The 21413-nt window shown below is 42.0% G+C and overlaps 1 protein-coding gene across 1 annotated transcript in view; it reads right to left on the bottom strand.

Annotated features, from left to right (window-relative positions):
• RANBP9 (RAN binding protein 9) overlaps window positions 1–20961 on the bottom strand; it is a gene marked incomplete at both ends in the record, with an annotated part of 89208 nt that extends 68247 nt beyond the window's left edge. The window contains 2 exons of the mRNA XM_079712843.1: window positions 6043–6154; window positions 20394–20961. Of these exons, the coding sequence (XP_079568969.1) occupies window positions 6043–6154; window positions 20394–20961 (680 nt within the window). The remainder of the gene's footprint in view (window positions 1–6042; window positions 6155–20393) is intronic.
• Between the last annotated feature and the right edge of the window lie 452 nt (window positions 20962–21413).

The raw sequence follows: 21413 nt of genomic DNA, 5'->3' as shown, positions 1-21413 counted from the left end.
CTGTTTTCCTACAACAGATACCATATCACTGCCCTACTCAAAAAGACTGAAGGCTCCCTACTACCTATAGAGCATTTGCCCTTAGAACTATCATCAAGGCTCTCTTAATATGATTCCAATTCCACTCTTACTTCTGTAAACTCTTCACTATAAGCCCTCAAGTCTCTAGCAATATTGTCATCTACCTCAGCCAAAGACACCATACAGTTCCATTCCTCCCATGAGACAAGTCCAGCCATTTGTCAGAGTCTGAAATATTTTTCCCCAACGAAGTGTCTCAAATTTTTACTCATTTCCTAAGGCCTATCAAACACTACTTCCTTTATAAATCTATTTCCTTGAGCTAGAATCATCATCTCCTCAGTTCTCCCATACACTCTCTCATTCTAAGTACTCAGTATATTATGTCTTAACCTAGAGTTATTTGCATATGTCTGCTCCCTGCTCTGCCCCACTGCACCCTCCAAATACTGAATTCAATATTCCCTGAGAACAAGAACGCACATTCAGTTCACCCAATGCATTTATTTGAGTTTCTGCTAAGTGTCAGGTCCTCTACTAGAAACTATGGATAAGACAGAGATAAATAAAATAATTTCTTATACTCGCTCAGCTGCTGACAATGCCAGATACACCATACCCGTTCAATATATATTCATTAAGTTAATAAATATATAGTTTATTTGATATCTTTGTTCACATTTTCCATCTGTGTTTCCACTTACTGCTTATCACCAATAGAAACCAGAAGGAAAGACCTTTTAAAGCCTTTTAAAGCTAGATGGGAAGAAAGGCCTTTATTTCTCTTCCACTCCCCCAAGAAATAATCCAGAAAGTCAGGAAGCATAGAAGGAATGTTCTATGCTTTTATTATCAGCAGTATTTAGGAAGAGAACAGAGACTGGATTACTTGCTGACTTCTTCTGAATCACACTGGCAGAATGGCATCAATATTTTGTTTGAAGAGCTAAAAGTATCACACTCATAATAAATTATAATTCTAAAAATTTCCAAATAAAATTTTTATTATCTCTCACATTTATAATTAACTGTATCTCCATTGCCTCTATCAGCATACATAATTTAAAACCTGAATAAAAATCCTGAACTGAAAGTACATTCAAAAGACACAGACTACTTTTAGAAATTCATCTTGACAGTCAACAAGAATTAACAAGAACATAAGGTAAATATATACCCTTTAAATATGTCTCCTAAAGAAAATGATTTCATGCAGATAAGGTGATTTAATTTTTGGGGGTGCAAAATGTGTTAGGAATTCATTTTTAAATTAATCAAAAAATTGAGACAGGCTATTCTGTCCTAATAAAGTAAGCTTATTTTGCTGAACATACACAAAAATTATGTTTAGTTTAAATGAAAATCCAAGGCAGAAAACAGAACATATTATTTGTTTCGTTCAATAAAAGGAACTTCCTTCAAGCCTCACTTCTTAGGCAATGAAGAAAACAAGTACCAATCATCACAGCCACATTCCTAGTTTTCCAAGGCAGACCTAGAAATCATGCATTTTACAAATAAACTGAGAAGCAATTCATACCCAACCCTTGCCACTTCATGAGAAAACTTGCTACAATGACAATTTCTCGTAAGAAAACTGACATCTTGGATCCAAATATTTATTTACCTGTCCTAATCTTGGATAAACACACTGTTTAAAAGAAAATTCAATTTTAAATTAAGTACAATAAACTCTCAGATGAGCATGTATCACTGCAAATGAAAGGTAACTAACAGCTGCTCTTTCTGGTCAAGCCTTTACAACGACATTAGGATTCTAGGAAGGAATTTTTATATCTCTTGATACAGTTCAATATATCTCCAGAAAGACAATACTTGGCCAAAATAAGCTACATGACTTGCTTTTCTTCCATAAATGAACTGTTTGTTCTTTCCTTCCAAAAGCATTGGGTTGGACCTAAAACTGTGTTCAAAAAGATTACCAGAAATAAACAAAATCAGATCAAAGAAACACAACAGTTTTCTCCAAGAATATACAGGAGGTGGGTACTGTTTCTCATCCATCCATTTGTTCACTGATATGAGTGCTAGCTAAAAAGTAAGCACTGGAATTACAGAAATATAAAATAGTCCCTCACCCTTGAATCTGTACCGTTTTACATCACCAATAAGCAGACAATTAGCTGTATAAATATTATAATTACAGTCTGCCCAAAAAGCAAAGGAAGCATAATAAAGGCACAATATTTTGGGGAGGAGAAAGTGCCACCAAAAAAAAGTAACTGTAAACTATGACTTGAAGAGTAATTAGTTAAGCTTGGCAAATGGGGAAAGAGACAAGAGAAGGTGAATATAAGGAGGAAGGAAAGAACCTGCACACAACTAGAAACATAAGCCAGCAAGTACCATCAGCGAACTAACTACAGAGAGTACCTTACGGCACTACATACCTGCCATCTACTTTCCACAGATGCCAACTCTGATTAGAAAAAGATCTTTGGGGGTATTTTTGAAACCAAGTCCCCCTGCCAGGTTTATGGTTAACCTCTCTATCCAAAACTTTATTCCCTTTCTTGTCCCACCCTTGTTCCCCTCAGGATTGAGGAGTATCAAAGAAAAAGGGACACTGAAACCCAGCAGGCCCCTGCGAGACCTTCCAGGGTACAAAAGCCCCTCCGTGTTTCTTGTTTGTAGGAAAGAGGCTTTAGTCTCCTAGGCCCTTCCTGATTTCCAAAGAGCAGACTCAAGCAGTTACTAATTAGGGAAGTGAGGGAATGCAGAAACAAAGGAAAAGCAGTCAAGCAAGAAAAGTACTGATAGCTTTAAACAACAGTGCAGCCACAAAACAGAGTCCTAGTTCCTCCTCAAAGCATATACATAACAATCTGACAAATATCTTTGAGTAGTTCTGCAGAAACTAAGACTCCCTCCCAAGAGGTGGATGGTGACTTCGTGCTGATCACAAGCATGTACACCCTGGATAGGATGGAACCACGAGGCTGATGATTAAAATTCCCAAAACAACACCCTGTTACCTCACCACCAACCAACCAGAAGAAAGTCCACGAGCTGATCACACACCCTACAGCCCTCACCCCTAATGCTGCCTTTAAAAACCCTTCCCAGAAAGCCACTGGGGAGTTCGGGTCTTTTTAGCATGGGCTGCCCATCCTCCTTGCTTGGTGCCTGCAGTAAACACTGTACTTCACCACAACCCAGTGGCGCAGTGGTTGAGAGTCCGCCTGCCGATGCAGGGGACGCGGGATCGTGCCCCGGTCCGGGAAGATCCCGCATGCCGCGGAGCGGCTGGGCCCGTGAGCCATGGCCGCTGAGCCTGCGTGTCCGGAGCCTGTGCTCCGCAACGGGAGAGGCCACAACAGTGAGAGGCCCGCGTACCGCAAAAACAAACAAACAAACAAACAAAAAAACAGGACAGATAAGAATTAATGAAGACATTAATGACGTCTTCAACATCATTAGTCATTAGGGAAAAGTAAATTAAAACCACAACAAGAAACCACTAGATACCTATTAGAATGGCTACAAATTTAAAACAACACAAACCAAAACCCCTGACAACAGCAAGTGCTACTGAGGCGGCAGGGCCACAGGAACCCTCACACGCTGCTCGTGGGATCGTACTCTAGTACAGCCACGCTGCAAAACGGTTTGGCAGGTTCTCATGAAGTTAAAAATACACTGAACAAAGGACCCAGCAATCCCACTCCTTTGTATTTACCCAAGTTAAATGAAAACTCATGTTTACGAAAAAGACCTATACATAAATGTTCAGAGTGCTATATTCCTAATTGCCAAAAACTGGAAATAATCTGAGGTCCTTCAACTGAAGAGTGAGTAAGCAAACTGTGGTTGGTTCATCCACATAATCAGCAATAACAAGGAATGAACTATCAATACATACAAAAAAAGAGATGAACCTCAAATGCATTATACTCAGTGAAAGATGCCAGACTTAAAAGGCTGCTCTACTCATCATACTCTATGATTCCATTTATATACCATCCTAGAAACAGCAAAACTATAATGGAAGAAAACCAATCAGTGGCTACCAGGGGCTGGAGATGGGGAAAGGTTGCCTAAAAAGGGATATGGAGGAGTTCTGCAGGGTGATGGAACTGTTCTATATATTGACTGTGGTGATGGTTACAAGACTGTACACATCTGTCAAAACTCACAGGCCTGCACACTAAAAATGGTAAGTTTTACTACATGTAAAATATACCTAATTAAAAAAAAATAATGAGGGATTCTGGCAACAAAAAGATGAGACTGAAAAATTACAAAGGTCACATCATGAAGGACCCTGCTAAGAAGCTTTAGATTTTAATCTCTAAGCAACAGGTGTACCAAATAATCTCAGGAAAGGGACAGACACAATTGAGTTCTGTATGAGGAAGAAGATGAACAATAGTTATAGACTGGAGGGAGAGCAAAACAGGGAGCAACTGGGAGACCTCAGTAATGTAGGGGACAAATTACCAAGACGTGACTCAGGCAGAAACTGTAGAAATGGACAGAGAAAGTTTAAGGCAAGAAATTCTCAAGTTTCTAGCAATAGTGAAACCATTAACCAAGCAAGGGCTGAGAAAAAGATTTTAAACAAGCTAAATTTAAATGCTTGTGGGACATTCAAATACAAACATCTGGGCAGATGTATTGGTCTAGAGCTCAAGGGAATGACCTGAAATGTAGCTTTAGATTTGAGACTCGTCAGGGAATGTGCAGCCATGAAAATATAAGGCCAAGCTCATGCAAAGATACAATACGTAGAGTGAAAGGTAAAGAGAATCCTGGGAATTATCCTGAGCAACACCAGCATTATGGAGTTGATGCTATAACTTGAAGTATAAAAGAACTGGCTTACTGAGTATGCAGCAGCAGAGTTAGAAATGGTTACAATCATGTGCCTATTTCAATTTGGGGTCTCTCACCCACTTTATCGTTGGCTTCTCTGATTCTACCTTTGGCTTGATCACCCTGGGAAAACTAAGGTAGTTAAAAAGTTATCGTTGAACCCAGGGTTTCACTTTGTACTTTCCATATCGTTGACATTGAGAATATTCAGCAAATAAAGAGGAATGATCTACTGAACACACTTATTTTGTCAATTAAACACAGAAGAAGCACCAAGAGGGGTTAAATGACTCACTTCAAGTACAGGTAAACTTACACAGCCCCATAAATTTACCTTGGTAGCTGAACAAATGACTCTATAGATGCTTTAAAGAATCTCTGATACCACAATGAAGTTATCAGGAAATACCACAGGATAGATCCAATGATTCTACGTAATTAGCTCTCAGAGGGATGCACCGAAATTCCCTGTGGAGCTTTCTCAAAATGCCTATCTTCCAAACTCTACATCTGAAAATACTGATTAAGGAACTTTTGGGGTAAGACCCAAACTACTATATTTTTAATAGTCCCCTAAGTAACTCTGATGTGTACACACACACACACACACACACACACACACACACACACACAAAGTGATCTCAAGTTGAAAAGCAATGATATAAAAGTTCTAGCATCTACATGAAGTTCTCATTTGGAAGCTTCCAAACTATGTCCTAATACTTGGGAATCGCCTCCAACTGAGAGCGTACAAACATACATTTCCCTGATCTAAACCTAAAATTCTGAGGCCCCATCCCTGTAAAATATCTATGAATCACCTTTTGGTTTGGGTTAACTACCTTTGAGAAGATTTAATTTCTCAGCAGAATTCAGAAAATGGCAGTGTAAGAAAGGCATGGAAAATGAGTCATTATCTCTCTATTGTTTTATTCCAATTCTCCACTTTAACGACAAACCTACCAGAAAAACCTGGATATTTCACCAACTCAAGTGTTAACTTCAACTAGTATTTAAGCAGAGCCAGGTACAACATGCTATACTAGAATATTCATATTCCACTTTTCCAATTACCAAAATTTCCAAAAAATTCCAATTTTCCAATTACATGATAAACGGTTATGAATCAAAGCAAAAATAATTACCCATAAGCAAATGATTTTTCCCATCAAAATGTACACTTACCCATCTCTTCCCTTACTGACGATTTTTACTTCAAAATAATAAATCCCACAGGCTGCTGGTATTGGATGCGTGGCACGAACTGAAGCTGCATCTTTTGGGGTTTTGCCATGACCTGCATAAGGAACAGGAAGGAATAAAAAAAATCAAGAGAGACAATCAAATGAAAATCTTAACAAACAATTCAGGAACCAATATGGTTTTTGAATGAGATATACATTTCTGCTTTCATCAGTACAAATAATCAAAGACTTAATAACACATTTATCATCACAATTAATCCAATATGCAAAATAGCCCAAGTTAAACATGGAACTCTTCACACTATTACTAGTTTTGATAAAATTTCAGAATCTAAGCCCATTGAACCTAGCAGTCCTTTATGCAAATTAAATAAAGTATTTTAAGGTAGTCAGTATTTTTAAGAGACAAAAGGATACACTTGAAGAACAAGATGAGAATATGATTAATTTTCTTAGATCTAAATTTGCATATAATTTATCAAATTCCTAAACAACACTTTTTTGCCAAATGGCCTAACTTTTTAAACCAGAAGCATCTGTATCATACACTATTTTTTTAAATTTAGTTATTTTGTTTTTGGCTGCACTGGGTCTTCATTGCTGTGCGCAGGCTTTCTCTAGCTGCAGTGAGCAGGGCTTCAATAGTTGCGGCACGCAGGCTCAGGAGTTGTAGCACACGGGCTTAGTTGCTCTGCGCCATGTGGGATCTTCCCAGACCAGGGCTTGAACCCGTGTCCACTGCATTGGCAGATGGATTCTTTACCACCACACCACCAGGGAAGCCCTCATACACTATTTTTTTAAGTGAAATTTTTATAATTAGATTGAATTGGCAAAACAGCTTTCTTACTTTAACAATTTACAATTTTGTTGGTTAGATCCAAACTTTGGATAGATTTTGATGGTTTCACTCATTTCATCATCCACATTTCAACTGCCTGAACTTAACAGTTAGATGGGGAACACCACAAAAGGAAAGCATTTGGCAATATTTATTGTAATATAATTCAATATAAAAATATTTAAGGGCTCCCCTGGTGGCGCAGTGGTTGAGAGTCTGCCTGCCAATGCAGGGGACACAGGTTCGAGCCCTGGTCTGGGAAGATCCCACATGCCGCAGAGCACTAGGCCCGTGAGCCACAACTACTGAGCCTGCACGTCTGGAGCCTATGCTCTGCAACAAGAGAGGCCGCGATAGCGAGAGGCCCGCACACCGCGATGAAGAGTGGCCCCCGCTTGCCGCAACTGGAGAAAGCCCTCGCACGGAAACGAAGACCCAACACAGCCAAAAATTTTAAAAATAAAAAAAATAAAGAATTATTTTAAAAAATATATTCAATTTCCTCTGGAAAATCAAACCTCCCAGATATCAAACCTGAGGAAGGCAAAAGAGAGCTTGGGAGACAAGGGCAGAGAGAGGTTACTATAGTCAGCATTCAAGGAGCCAAGGGCCTCACCCAGGACTCTCCTGGGCTCTATACTCCAGAAGACCTTTAGAAAGTCTTCTCTACCCACCTTTACCCCACCCCAAATCCTGGGAGAAATGCACACAGCCCTGAGATGGTAGAGACCCAGATACACTTGACAGAAAGCCTGGGAGTGGTCTTGAGGCCAGTCAATTTTCCAAAATTGTAACTTTAGCAAAATTGCATTGTTGGTGTTCAGAAAAATTAAAAATTTTAATATGTAAAAAAAAAATCATTAATCTTTGATCATTAATTCTATCCAAAGGCTGATCCATAAAATTTCTTTGGTCAATTACAGCCTTCTGAGAAACATATGTAACCTCTCCTTGTCTTTTCTTTCTTTTTTAAGAAAGCAATATAATAACCATACTAATGCTGACCTCTTTAGGGAATCTGTTAGATAAAGGCTTTTAAACTTTTAAAATTAGCTATTCCTCAATCTAACCCAGAGTTTTATTTACTAAGATCACCTCCCCTGTCCATCACCCAAGACACAAATTACCTTGAAAGCTAGCATGTGAACAAAACCACGTGAGCAAGAGAAAATATGCCCATAAAACCACCAGAAGAATAAAGCTGAAGTAGCATGTCAGAAAGTATTCAGAGAGAGTGAGTGAGACAGACTCCACAATCCCGAAAAGGGCCATATGAGAAACAATGCTCCAATCATTACTCAGGTGTTCTAGTTAGATATGCTTCACCCAATACAAACTTATGTCATTAATCTTTCAGTCAGACTATACCATTACCTTCATGGGTAGCAGAACTCCCCTTCTCAAATTTACCATGACTGTTTCAAAACTAAACACCTCTTATAGGTCAAAAATTATATCTTGTCTATACAAGAACCATCACACACCAATGAGATCACATCTTCCCTTACCATACACTCTGTCAAATTATCAATGCATATCCTACCATTAAACAGTTAAGTTTACACTTGCAATGCAAATTAGCACATGTTCACGTGGCCTAAAAGGAACTAAATGAACTCAGCCACTCTACCATTCATAGATGTCTTAAGTATATGTATTATGGGTAGAAGTTCTCAGCAGGATGACCACTGAGAGGTGATAAACTTGGCTGGGAAGATAAAAATGGAAGCAGCAATGTATAGACGCTGATAAAACTGCTTTAATATATGTAGGTAGTATTTACATGGAGCTAAGCAGAAGAAAGTAACAGCATAAATCTGCAGAATGATACACTAATCACTTTTTAAAAACAGACATTTAATAAATTATGATTTCAGCAAAATATATTTTTTGGTAACATTATGTTCAAATAATTGAGCTGCCTGGGAAAAGGTCATGTAAACTAAAAGCATTTTTAAAATTTAGACAGTTAAAAATAAATGTAAAGAAAACCCCAATTAACCCAGGAATCCTAAATCAAATAGCTCTTATTTTTGGTTTTGGTTTTTCTGAAGAGAAGTGACCAAAACTTTTAGGGGTAAGGGAATTCTCAAAGTATACTTAATAATAGTAAGTGATAACAGTTGACATACATTTAATACTGTGTGAAAGGCACCATTCTAAAAGCACAGTACTGACAGAGAAAACAAACTTATGGTTACCAAAGGGTGATGGGGAGTAGGGTGGACAAATTAGGAGTTTGGGATTAACATATACACACTACTAGACATACAGCAGAGAAATAACAAGGACCGACTATACAGCACAGGGAACTATATTCAATGTCTTGTAATAACCTACAAAGGAAAAGAATCTGAAACAATGTATATGTATGTATGTATAACTGAATCACTATGCTGTACATCTGACACTAACACAACATTGTAAATTAACTGTACTTCAATTTTTTAAATGATAAATAAATAAATAAATAAAAGCACTGTATTTATTAACTCATTTCACCTTCAAAACAACCTATGAAGTAGGTACTATTTATTATCATTTCACAGTTGAGGAAGCCAAGGGCAGATAAAGAAACTCAGGTCGTACTGCTGGGTGAGAATCCCAAACCAGGATTTGTGCTGGGATTTAAATTCAAGAAGCCTGATCCAGTGCGAGCTCTGAACCCACAGGAAGGATTTAGTTACAGTGAACGTTCTGGGATCACTTCACATGTATCCCCATCTCCTATTCTAGCTACTTTTGTGGGAAAAGAGAAAGAAAACTAATATTTGAGGGTAAACAATCTCTCAAAGTATTAGGTGCTTCTGTATAGATTTTTCTCATTTGACATCTGTGAAATAGGTATAATTTAACCTCATTTCTAAAAATGGAGAAATTCTTACAGAGATTATCCAACTTGCCCAAAATTGGTAGAATCGTGCATTAAATCCATGTCTGATTTAAAATCCCCTACATCTTACCATGACGCAAAAATAACTGTAAAGAACTACAGAGTCATAAATCTTCAAGGTTTTAGTATATTCATTATGTTCTAACAAGACACTATAGAAAAATTCTGTAAATGTTAAAAGGATTTGTTCCATTTTAAAATTAACCTTAAGATGTAAAGACTCAAGAAAAAGTTGAGATATAAGATATTAATATCAGAGTGAAGAGCCTATTTCTAATAATGTTCATCAGCAGGAAGTTTATTACCTTCAATTCTGTGGTGACCAAAGTACAACCCTCACACTACCAAAGTGTACATTTTTAAAACCACACTCTTCAATGTTAAGTGTTTTCTAGATGGTTCAAGAAGAAAATACATGTACTGCTTCAGGACTCTAAGGCTAGCAAGGTCACCTCCTCCTAGTCAAACAATCTGTTGACTGCATTTAACTGAAACAGAAAGGGTTTGAATAAAGCCTTCCCCCAGACCCCTCCACTCTCCAACCTGCAGCCAAGTGCCTTTCTGAAAATATACATCAGCCTTCCTTGTACCACTAGCCCTCAAGACAACTAACACTCCTTCCCATTCAGCCTAGAAAAGGATAAATTTCCAGAAAACCTTGTTCGATCTTGCCCTCCCTCTGCATTTTCCACCTCCTCCTTTCTGCTCCAGCCACACTGGCCAGGCCAGGCTGTGCCCAAGCTACTCCCTCTAACTGGAAAGCTGTGTACCCTTCCTTCTCAGACTGGCCGGGTCCTCCTCAGCCCTTCTATCTTGGTTCAAGTTTCACTTCCTCAATTATTCTTGCTCTAGTCTCTCTGACTCGGTCTAACCTTTTTTATATGCCCTCCACACAACATTAACACACGTTAACACTTAATTTTGATTATTTTATTGTTTCTGCATTTTAATTCCCGGACCTCTTTATTCCCACTGACTTCCATTCTAATTTCAATCATTCTTCCTGGAGCCACACTCTGGATGCTGACATCACCTGAAACTACTCCACCTCAGAAATATTAAATTCCAGTAAAGTCTGTTTTGCTACAAAGCACATTTCTTGAATACAAATTAGGCCACATGCACTTGATAAACATGGCAATGATATCAGCATAATAAAGAAGTCATTCAGCTCATAACACAGCTTTTCCCAGTACATTAATGAATTAAAGAGAAAATTTTAGCAATATACAGAGGCCCTAAGTCAAAAAAGCTGGGATTCCTTCAGAAGTGCATTCCTATTGTGCCCAGTGTTTGGTGGCTTCAGGAACTGCTCTACCTGCCACTGTATTAACCCATCTGGGGAAAATTCAAGTGCAGTACAGACCAAAAAAAACTAAGATACTTCCTCTTTGTTTATATCAGTATGGACTCATGCATCTCATGCATATTTATTTTATACTTTGGGTTATAATTCAAGACTAGTTCATTTCTTTTGTTGCTCAAACTGTTCCCCGTTTAGCCACTGGGAGCTTTTTCAGTTGGCTGCTCTGGCACTCTGACATACCTCCATTATGTGTTTTTTGTTTTTGTTACTTTCTGGCACTATAAGATGCTGGGAGCTCATCTTGTGCATTTCCTGCCCTAGTCCTAGAATCAGCCATTTCTCCAAGGGGCCATGGCTCCTTTTATGGGCAAATGGCATTAGAATCCAAGATCTAGGTACTAGGTATGCTCACAGTTACTGGGGTGTCATTGCTTTTAGGCCCTCTCATTGACAAGAGCGAAGAAATATATTTGCGTATACTAAACCCCTGTATATACACACATCTGTACTTTTTATTTAATCATCTGTGTACATATTAAACTGAACATGAGTTCATACTACTGTCTCCAACTCTAATCCATTATCACGTGGATCATTCTAACCACTCCAGTGGTGAGAAACCTAGCTCCCACTGTGCACCATCCACTGATTTAACTGTTAAATTCCAGTATACAGGGACAGCAGTATCAGAATTGTTAACTCATATCCCCCTGGGATGCAACTTATCAACAAGAATTCAGTGCTTATATAGTTTCTTTTACCTTTAGTTTTACAGACTCCAGTGATTTCCAGTTACTTATTTAGGTCAGTGCCTTTTCCCTCCTCTTCTGAGATTGTTTCATACATTTGTAATATAGTTACACTGTTTTGTCACATTCTACATTCTACACTGGGATCCACCCCCCCACCAAGTGACTTTCTAAAAAATATGTACCTATTAAGGTTCACTCTTTATGTCCTAAAATTCTGCAGGTTTGATAAGCACACAGTGTCATGTAGCCAGAATTACAGCATCATACAGAATACTTTCATTGACCTAAAACATCCCGTTCTTTGCCTCACTCGCCCTCTCTCCGTCCCCTCAAGCCCCTGACAACCACTCATCTTTTTCCTAGCTCTATAGTTTTGCTTTTCCAGAACGTCATATCACTGAGATCATACAGTATGTTATCTTTTCAGACTGAAGTCTTTCACTCAGCAATATGCATTTAAGATCCATATGTGTCTCTGTGTGGATAGATAGCTCATTTCTTTTTTATCACTGAATAATATTCTACTGTATGGATGTACTGCAGTTTATCCATTCACGTACTGAGAGACATCTTGGTTGTTTCTTGGTTTTGGTGATTATGAGAAAAGCCGTTATGAACATTTACATGCAAGTTTTTGTATGGGCGTAAGTTTTCAAACCAGTTGGGTAAATACCTAGGAGCTCAACTGCTGGATCATATGGTAAACTATGTTTAGCTTTGGTAGAGACTGCCAAGCCATCTTCCAAAGTGGCTGTATCATTTTGCACTCCCACCAGCAGAGTACGAGAGTTCCTGTTGCTCTCTGCACCCTCACCAGCAGTTGTCATGGCCAGGTTTTCTTTGGATTTTAGCCATTCTAATAGCTAAAGCTAAGCATTTCCAATTGGCTTAAAAAAAAAAAAAAAAGGTGAAAAGAGCTAAACCCTGAATCAGATTTTTATTTTTGATTAAACAGCTGTCAAGAACTTACATCTCTAACAAGGCAGACCAACCCCCAGGGTTGAAGGCTGTGAAGGGTCAGCAGCCTGTGATGCTGGGCACACGGGAGTGGAAATCTAACCGGGCTTGTATTTTGTTAGGGCTGTTATTTCTGTAGCGCTCTGGTTACAAAGTTCCATAAGTTTTAAGTGGTCTGCCCCAGCCTTATTTTTCCCATAAGCCCTGTTACTTTTAGTGAGCAATCCTGTGAAAAACATTAAGTTTTTCCAGCAACACAATTTTGGCATCACAGTGGCAATACAGACATCTTCCCCTAGGACACACCCTCCTATCCTCTCCCCCGTCTAAAGAATTCACTCTGCACTTCAAAATTCAAGGAACTCCAGGGCTTCCCTGGTGGCGCAGTGGTTGAGGGTCTGCCTGCCGACGCAGAGGACACAGGTTCGAGCCCTGGTCCGGGAAGATCCCACATGCCGCAGAGCGGCTGGGCCCGTGAGCCAGGGCCGCTGAGCCTGCGCATCCAGAGCCTGTGCTCTGCAATGGAAGAGGCCACAACAGTGAGAGGCCCGCATACCGCAAAAAAAAAAAAATTCAAGGAACTCCAATGCACTGAACCCTTTCTTGTTTGTTTGTTCTTCTCCTTCCTCTTCCAGGATGGTATACACGGTAATTATTTAAAAGCTCCCAAAGATCTTGATTTCCCTAATATGCCTATCCTTCCATCATACCCAGCCAGCAAAACCACAAGTCTTAAATCAACATTATAATCCACCTTCCCTACTCCTGCACTGGGCAGCTGGCCTTTGCGGAATAAAGTCCAACCGTCCTGCAAACAGTCACCACTGTGAACTAATGATGTCGGCTGGGATCCCCCACTGTTATCAATACCACACAGCAATCTTTAGAAAGATGAAGATGGTCCGCATCTTCATCATTCACTTTAGGCTTTAGGTCCTCTACGTGAATTCAGTGAGCAAACTACCTCGCCTCCTTTATCACACAACGAGACTGAAATGGGACTCCACCATTATACATGGTTTTGTTCTACTCTTTCGCGCATTACTAACTCGTCAGTCTACACCAGTCCACCTCTTCCACTGTTATCGAAGGAACAGTACGTATTCCTCTCCTCTTCAAGGGCAAGCATCTTAAGCTTCTGAACCACGTTCCTCCCTCCATGCCCTTACTCTGTCAGCCTCCCAAGCTTGTATTCTCATCCCTTCCCTCTTTACTCTCCTTCCCTTCAATCTATAAGGGCACAGTGTCCCAAAAATGTATATCCTTTTCATAAAATTATGTCTCTGTGTTATAAATCATTGTCAATAATGCACTGGGGTTGGTGGTTAGTATAATGAACTTTTTTTTTTTTTTAACTTTAAGGTAATAAAACCAAGTATTGGTACTATTTATCTTAGTTGTTAAAACACGTTAAATTCTGTAGACATTTATTGAGACTCCATACCTTGCACTAACATCATACTGTCATCTAACTTACATCACTTCAGTTTTACCCACGCAGCCAAACTAAAACTAGGCCTACTTAGAAATGATACTATAGTTTCTAACACAGTACCTTCCAAAGGGTTTTCTAGGGATAATTTTAAGTATGTGGATTTTCATCTTCCATGCTGATGCTATAAGCTAATCTCCAGATACAACATAAGTCCAAAATCAACCATTAAAAAAAAAAAAAAAAGGGCTTCCCTGGTGGCGCAGTGGTTGAGAGTCTGCCTGCCGATGCAGGGGACACGGGTTCGTGCCCCGGTCTGGGAGGATCCCACATGCCGTGGAGCGGCTGGGCCCGTGAGCCATGGCCGCTGAGCCTGCGCGTCCGGAGCCTGTGCTCCGCAACGGGAGAGGCCACAGCGGTGAGAGGCCCGCGTACCGCAAAAAAAAAAAAAAAAAAACAAACCACATGCCCTAACCTCCATTCTCCTCCAGGTATTGACTAATCTCTTTCCTCATCTATATTTCTCAAGAATAACCTATATTCACTATACTTTCTGCTTGGTCCCTTCTACTGACCCTGATTTCTGCCCCCATCACTCAATTCACACTGCTCTACCTAAGGTCACAGCGATCTACTTTCCAAATCCAGTGGAAATCTTTCTGTGCCTATGTCACTAAACCTATATGTTGCATTTGACACTAAAGTTCACTTCCTCATTTCTGACACTCCTCTGCTCAGCTTCTGTGACACCACCCTCCCCGCTGTCCAGGTGCCTCTTAACTACTCCTTCTTGGGCTCCCTGCAGTCTTTTAATGTTGGTCTTGCTCAGGGTTCCATCTTTGGCCCACTGCTCTTCTCACTTTACTCACTCTCTCTCACACTCTGAGTTTCAACTACCAGCTACAGGCGACTCCCAGGTCAGTCATGACCTCAGCCTCTCCTCCAGGTTCAGGTCAATGATGGTACGTGCCAGCCCCTCCTAGGAGAAACTGACCCCCACACTGTCGCTACTGAGAGGAGTGGGGCCCACACTATCCTTCCACCAGGAGGGCATTTTGTATTTCATAACAACCCTCACACCCCGACAGCTGATTCAACACAGGTCAGCATCTACGAGAAGGCCACCAATTCACTCCACAGCACAGAATGAAAAGCTCTGCCCAACTAAGAAAGATGGCAACTAGCTGGGCCAATCTGCTGAGTCTCTTGGGAGTTTAAAATAGGAAAAAGCATAAACCAGTTAGTAGGGAAAAGAACAGAAAACCACCAGAAACTAGCACTGTAGCTGAGTCATCTGAACATTAGAATAAAGTGAAAAATCAGGAGCTCCAGCTGTGGTGATCACACAGAGCCACCTTAACTCCAGAACACCTCTTTCTCTTCTTTCTCCAATGCTATTTCTTTGGCTTCTTCAGGTTTACATGAAGTCAGATCACATGGCTAAGATTCCCATTTTTACTTACCTCTAAGTGTACTGTAATACTTCCTTGAGATCATTACTTGCTTCACGGTTCACTGCAAAAACCTAACAGGGCTGGAAACCCAGCATCAGCCTTGATTTCTCCATCATTCCATCATATCCAGTCAGATTTACTTCAGCACAGATCACAGATATGTCTGCTCTTCTCTGCCCCCACCACTGACCAGTTCAGGTCCTTGTTTCTTATGTGGTCTGCAACAGCCTTCTAAGTGAGTCTGCTATTTCCAGGCTTGTGTCCCTGAGTCCACCTCCCAATTAGTTGTATAATCTGACAAAGATGAAAATGAGCCAGTCACTTCCTACTTAAAATCCTTAGATGATTCTTTGTCTCCTACAGAATAAGATCCAAGCTCGATAAAATATTCTATAAGGCCTCGCACGATCTTTTCCCAGCTGTACCTTGTCACACACTTAAATTCCAACAACCCCATACTGCTTGCAGATCCAAACATATAGAATAATTCTCTCCTCTATGCTTTTGTTTATGCTTTTTCCCTTGTAATGCCCAGCCCCTCCTCCCCTATATCATACTCATCTTTCAAGACTGACCGCTGGCCTCATCCCCTTCAAGAAGCTTTCCCTGACCCACCAACTTCACCCCTGCCAAAGGCAGCCTGCAGCAGATGCTCCCCCATCTTCCACAATACTCTATGACACTTCCCTACTACACACACTGCTTGATGTCTTTTGAGCTCTTCGAATTCAAAGACAGTGTCTTATTCACCTTTGAGTATCCAGAACCTGGCACAAAGTAAACACTCACTAAAAGCTTGCTGAATAAACAAAATGAATAAATAGAGAGTAAGGTATATATACAAATTGTCTAGAAGAATATCTGCCCTACAGCAATTGCTCAATAAATCATTACCAAAAAAAAAAAAAAATCATTACTATTGTCTACTTCTGTTAAGTATGATTATTAGAATCACTTAATCCTTGCAGTTATCAACTACCATTCTTAAAGCTCAACTTTGGCAAAGGGATCCCTGGGAAAAGCTTGGTTTTTAAATTCCTTGATTTTGAAGCACATTTTTATATCACCTCCCATAAATCTCTAAAGACATTTGTATCGGTAAGCAAGCAAATATGTGTTGAGATACTTGTTCTGCATAAAGAAGTGCAAGAAATTAGATAAGCAATTAAATTGAGGACACGTTAAAGGCCTAGTGACTGGTGATACAGAGGGGGAGGGGAGCTGGGCATACCAAAAGTTCAACCGATTTGGTCACTGTTAATAATACTTCAATTAGAAGGTGCAGTTCACTATTCATTTCTTCCTACCATTCCCAACGTTCACTTATCTTACATTTCTTCTAAGCTGCCCTAAATCAGTATAATCAAAGCGTCTGGACTTTTCCATGGCATTAGTGTGCTCCAGGTCGCACTTTCCCCAGAGGAAGTACTTTCAACATCAACTATTCTTCAAAGTCAACTATTCTTCAAAAAGTTATAAATGTGATCACTGGATTTTAACTACTTGAGATAATTAAGTCTCATACAAATTGAAATAGGCAATACGGTGTGGTGGAAAGAACACTAAATTTAATAGCAATGAAAATTAGTTTCCAATCCTGGCTTACCTGTGACTGGGAAGCTCTAACTTCCAGGTGCTCCCACTTTTTCTCGTCTTAAATGAGAATTCCACCATCTTATGCAAATTCACTAACATGCTCCTGAGTGTATGTATCAAAACGCTTGGCAAAGTAAACAAATCGTGGTAACTTCACAAATATAAAAATGCAACCTGTAACTGAAACATTTAGACTAATCAAACCCATTGTCATATTCATTAAAATGCTTTAAATTGGGGGGCTTCCCTAGTGGCGCAGTGGTTGAGGGTCTGCGGCAGGGGACACAGGTTCGTGCCCCAGTCCGGAAAGATCCCACGTGCCGCGGAGCGGCTGGGCCCGTGAGCCATGGCCGCTGAGCCTGCGCGTCCGGAGCCTGTGCTCCGCAACGGGAGAGGCCACAACAGTGAGAGGCCCGTGTACCGAAAAAAAAAAAAAAAAAAAAAGCTTTAAATTGGAATAAAGTGATCATTATAACTAGGTCTAAACTTGTCACATTTATACTTATTCAAAGCTGACAAGAATTTCAAAAATAAAAGGGGCCATGCTTGAGGATTTCAACAGTTGGTGTGTGACTGCTAAGCAAAAAGTCTTCTAAACATTTTTAACAGGTAGTAAACACACCCAATTCCTCTGCAATCCAATCAACTTGGTCTGTATGGCTGACACTGTTTAACATTAATCCCTTCAAATCATTTAAGGAACCCCACTGTTTCCAAAAGAGTAACTCTAATTTAGAAGAATAACATCTTCAAAACAGAATACGTTCAGAGCAAAAGAAATTTATATTTCAAAGGTAAGAAAAATCCTCATCATATGGAAAATAATTATCGTCAATCTTTTGAAATTCTGTAATATGCAAAAATACTTTATGAACAATAGTTTTTAATGTTATTTTGTGACTTCAAATTTGCTTACCACTACCTAAGACACTTCCCCCTTGCTTAGATGCCCAGTAACTTCTGGTGTGGTCCACTCTGAAGGCACACAGAAAAACAACAGGAAAAACACACAGGCACATATTAAAATAACAAGACGAGGAAGAGGCAGTAGAAGGGGGAAAAGGGCCCGTGTTTGTGACAAGGGGGAAGGGAGAGACAAAGGGGAGATAGAAGAAAGGGAGAGGAAAGAAAAAGAATGACAAACAGCGAAATCTGTTCTTCCAGAAATAATGGTTTATGTTTACAAAAGAGTGAAGTTTCCAGAAAGTGAATCTTAGTATTACACAACAGAAAGTAATAAAGAGGCCAAGAGGAAAAATAACTGAGACAGCAGTGTCATAAATATTCCAAACTCCAACCAATTTCACATAAGCTGCACTTTTGCGTGACCCGAATCATCAATTTTATGTAAAAGTAGTTAGTAAAACTAGTCAAGGCATGTTACAGTGCTAAATAGACTATAATCACAAATTTTAGATATGGAAATTCAGAGCTGGAAATCTCCTTACCAACACCCAACTCAACTCCCTCATCACTCAGAGGAAGAAACTGAGACCCTGTCTGGTAACATGCCTAAAATCACAAATGATGGCAGGACTCGGAAAGCTAGAATTCTTTGTTCAATAATCTCTTATATCTTCTCCCTCTGATTTTATAAGCTAACTATCAACCATCAACCATCAAATTTAAAGTAAAGTTTTGGGGAGTCTAACAGAAAGCATTCTGGTAGCCAGATCAGAAGTAAACACTTCATACATAGCACTGTTCACACAAATTAAAACACAAAATTAAACAACAGCCTTCACAGGGTATTAACAAAATGTCCAAACTTAAGAAAAACCAAAGGTCCAATATTTTGAAAATTTCAGCCATTTAGATTAAGAACCATAACATTTAAAATTGAAAGTACTTCTCTGGATCTATGGATAAAAGGAAGGAATATTCCACAAGGCCTATTTTTGTGCGTTACTCTTTGCAGCCAAATCATTTGGAAGACTTCTGTGGCCATTCTCCTTCCTGATTAAATAGTAACTTATTTATCAAGGTTCTTCTCAAATTTCAGTCCAGTAAACTTTAAGAATTTCACCACAATGGTTGTTTACACCCGCTATATCCATGTCACTAGGATCTGATAAAGACCCTCCCTTTGAAGCCAATCAAAATGAGGCTGCTCTGAATGTAAAAGCAGCAGGTTCGGGGCCTAAGAAACTGGATTTGTTTCCAGATAGACTGACACATTGGATTGATTTTTTTTCCCCCAGACAAGTAAACTTGATGCGTGTTATTAATGTGGGCTACATTTCAAAAACTCCCATAGCAATTTATAATTTTATATACAACTGATCTGCTTACAGCTTTGTTTTAACATAGGAGAGGTAGGTGACAAGCACTAGCCTAAGGCTTTTTTTTTTTTTAACTGCAGGTGGAAAATAGGAGCCAATTTTCTTTAAAATACTAAATAACGTTTTTAACAAATCCCTGTTTTCAACGAGACTTTCATAATGCCAACACATAAATATAGGGCATATCCAATCAGTCGTGGTAGGTTTCTGCTTCCCTAAGAAAACACGTACTCCTGAGGTTTCACCTCTCGTACCCTCCAGTTGCTTTTAGCAAGATACACTGACGGCAAACTTGGGGCCCCGGCCCTTGTGCTCCCCTAGACAATCTCTAGCTTAATTTGGGGCAAAATCCTCCACTGATTACTCCTCCCCCTATACATCCCTGCTCTCCCTTAATTAGAAATTATCCCTCAGAATCGTGCCTCTCTTCCCCCCACGTAAGAGGAGAGCGCCTGACCCAACACCACCTGGAGAACAATGTAACCCAACTCCGAGCCCATAGATTCCTCCATCCCAGCCCTACGATTTATCTCAAAGGGAAATCAGAAAGCGAGTTATGTCCTGTCATCCTGGATTCCCCCGAGGTGTCCTGCTCCTGGCCTGGGATTACCAGCTCCATTCTACCCAGGACCATTATATTCACCTTCTCCTTCCCAGAATCGCCTGCTGTCCCTCGCACCTCTCCCCGCGACCCCAATCCCACCCTGGGAGCAGCAGAGCCGGCGGCGAGTCCCCTCCGAGGACACCCGGCCCCGGGAGGGCGGAGGCGGCCCGAGGGTCTGCGGCCCCACTCCCACCGCAGGACACACGCCCAGTACCTTTGTAGTGCACCCGCAGGTTGTTCTGAGACAGGCCAATGTAGCTGAACTTGTCCTTCGGACTCCAGGACCGAGGCAGCGGCGTCTCCTGCTCGTCCACGGCCGGGTAGAGGCGCTTCAGCCGCCGCTGCAGCTCCTTCTCCTGCTCGTTCAGGGCCGAGTCCCCGTGCGGGAAGGGGGCCGCAGCACTGCTGCCCGCCGCCACGGCCGGGGCCGGGGCGCCTCCGGCCGGGCCGGGGCCCGCGGAAAGGCCCGGGGGCGCGGGGGGCGCGCTGGCGGGGGCGGCCGCTGAGGCGGGCTGCGGGGGCGGCGGCGGCGGCGGCGGCGGGGCCGCGGTGGCCGGGGGCGGCGGCGGCGGCGGCGGCGGGTGGAGGAGCAGGGCGGCCGCCGCGGCCCCTAAGCCGCCACCGCCGCCCGCGCCGCCGGGCGAGCCGGCCGGAGAGGAGCCGGCGCTGACGGCCGGGGGCGCCGGCAGGACGACTCCGGACACCGGGGCCACGGCCGCCGGCGGTGGCGGCGGCAGCTGCTGCTGCTGTTGTTGCTGCTGCGGCGGCGGCTGCCCGGACATCCCGGCCGCGACTCAGCCTGCGGCCACCTCCACCTCTTCTCTCCTTCCTCCTCCGCTTCCCGGGGGCGCTGTCGCTGCGGCCGCCGGCACCAGGCGCCCAGTCCGCCCGCCCCGGAAGCAGGCGGCGGGCCGCGCGCCGAGAGGGAGAAAGCACGACGGTTGTGGGGCTCGGAGCCGGGGGAGTGGGCGCCGGGCCCGGGGAGGCCCCGAGAGAACGCTGGCCGGAGCGCGGGCGCTGGCCCGGGACGAGGCGCCGAGGGCGGGGGCGAGGCGGGGGCGAGGCGGGGGCGCGTGAGGAGAAAGCGCGGTGGCAGCAGCCGCGGCCGCTGCTCTCGCGGATGTTTCCCGGCGGGCGGGCCGAGCCGGCGCGAGACGCTGCGCGCGGGCGGTGCTGGGCGAAGGGGCGGGGCCGGAGAGGCGAGCTCGGCGCGAGGGGCGGGGCCGAGCGGGGG

Source organism: Hyperoodon ampullatus, assembly GCF_949752795.1.
Source record: "Hyperoodon ampullatus genome assembly, chromosome: 10".
NCBI lineage: Eukaryota > Metazoa > Chordata > Mammalia > Artiodactyla > Ziphiidae > Hyperoodon > Hyperoodon ampullatus.
This window is presented reverse-complemented; position numbering and strand designations above follow the sequence as displayed.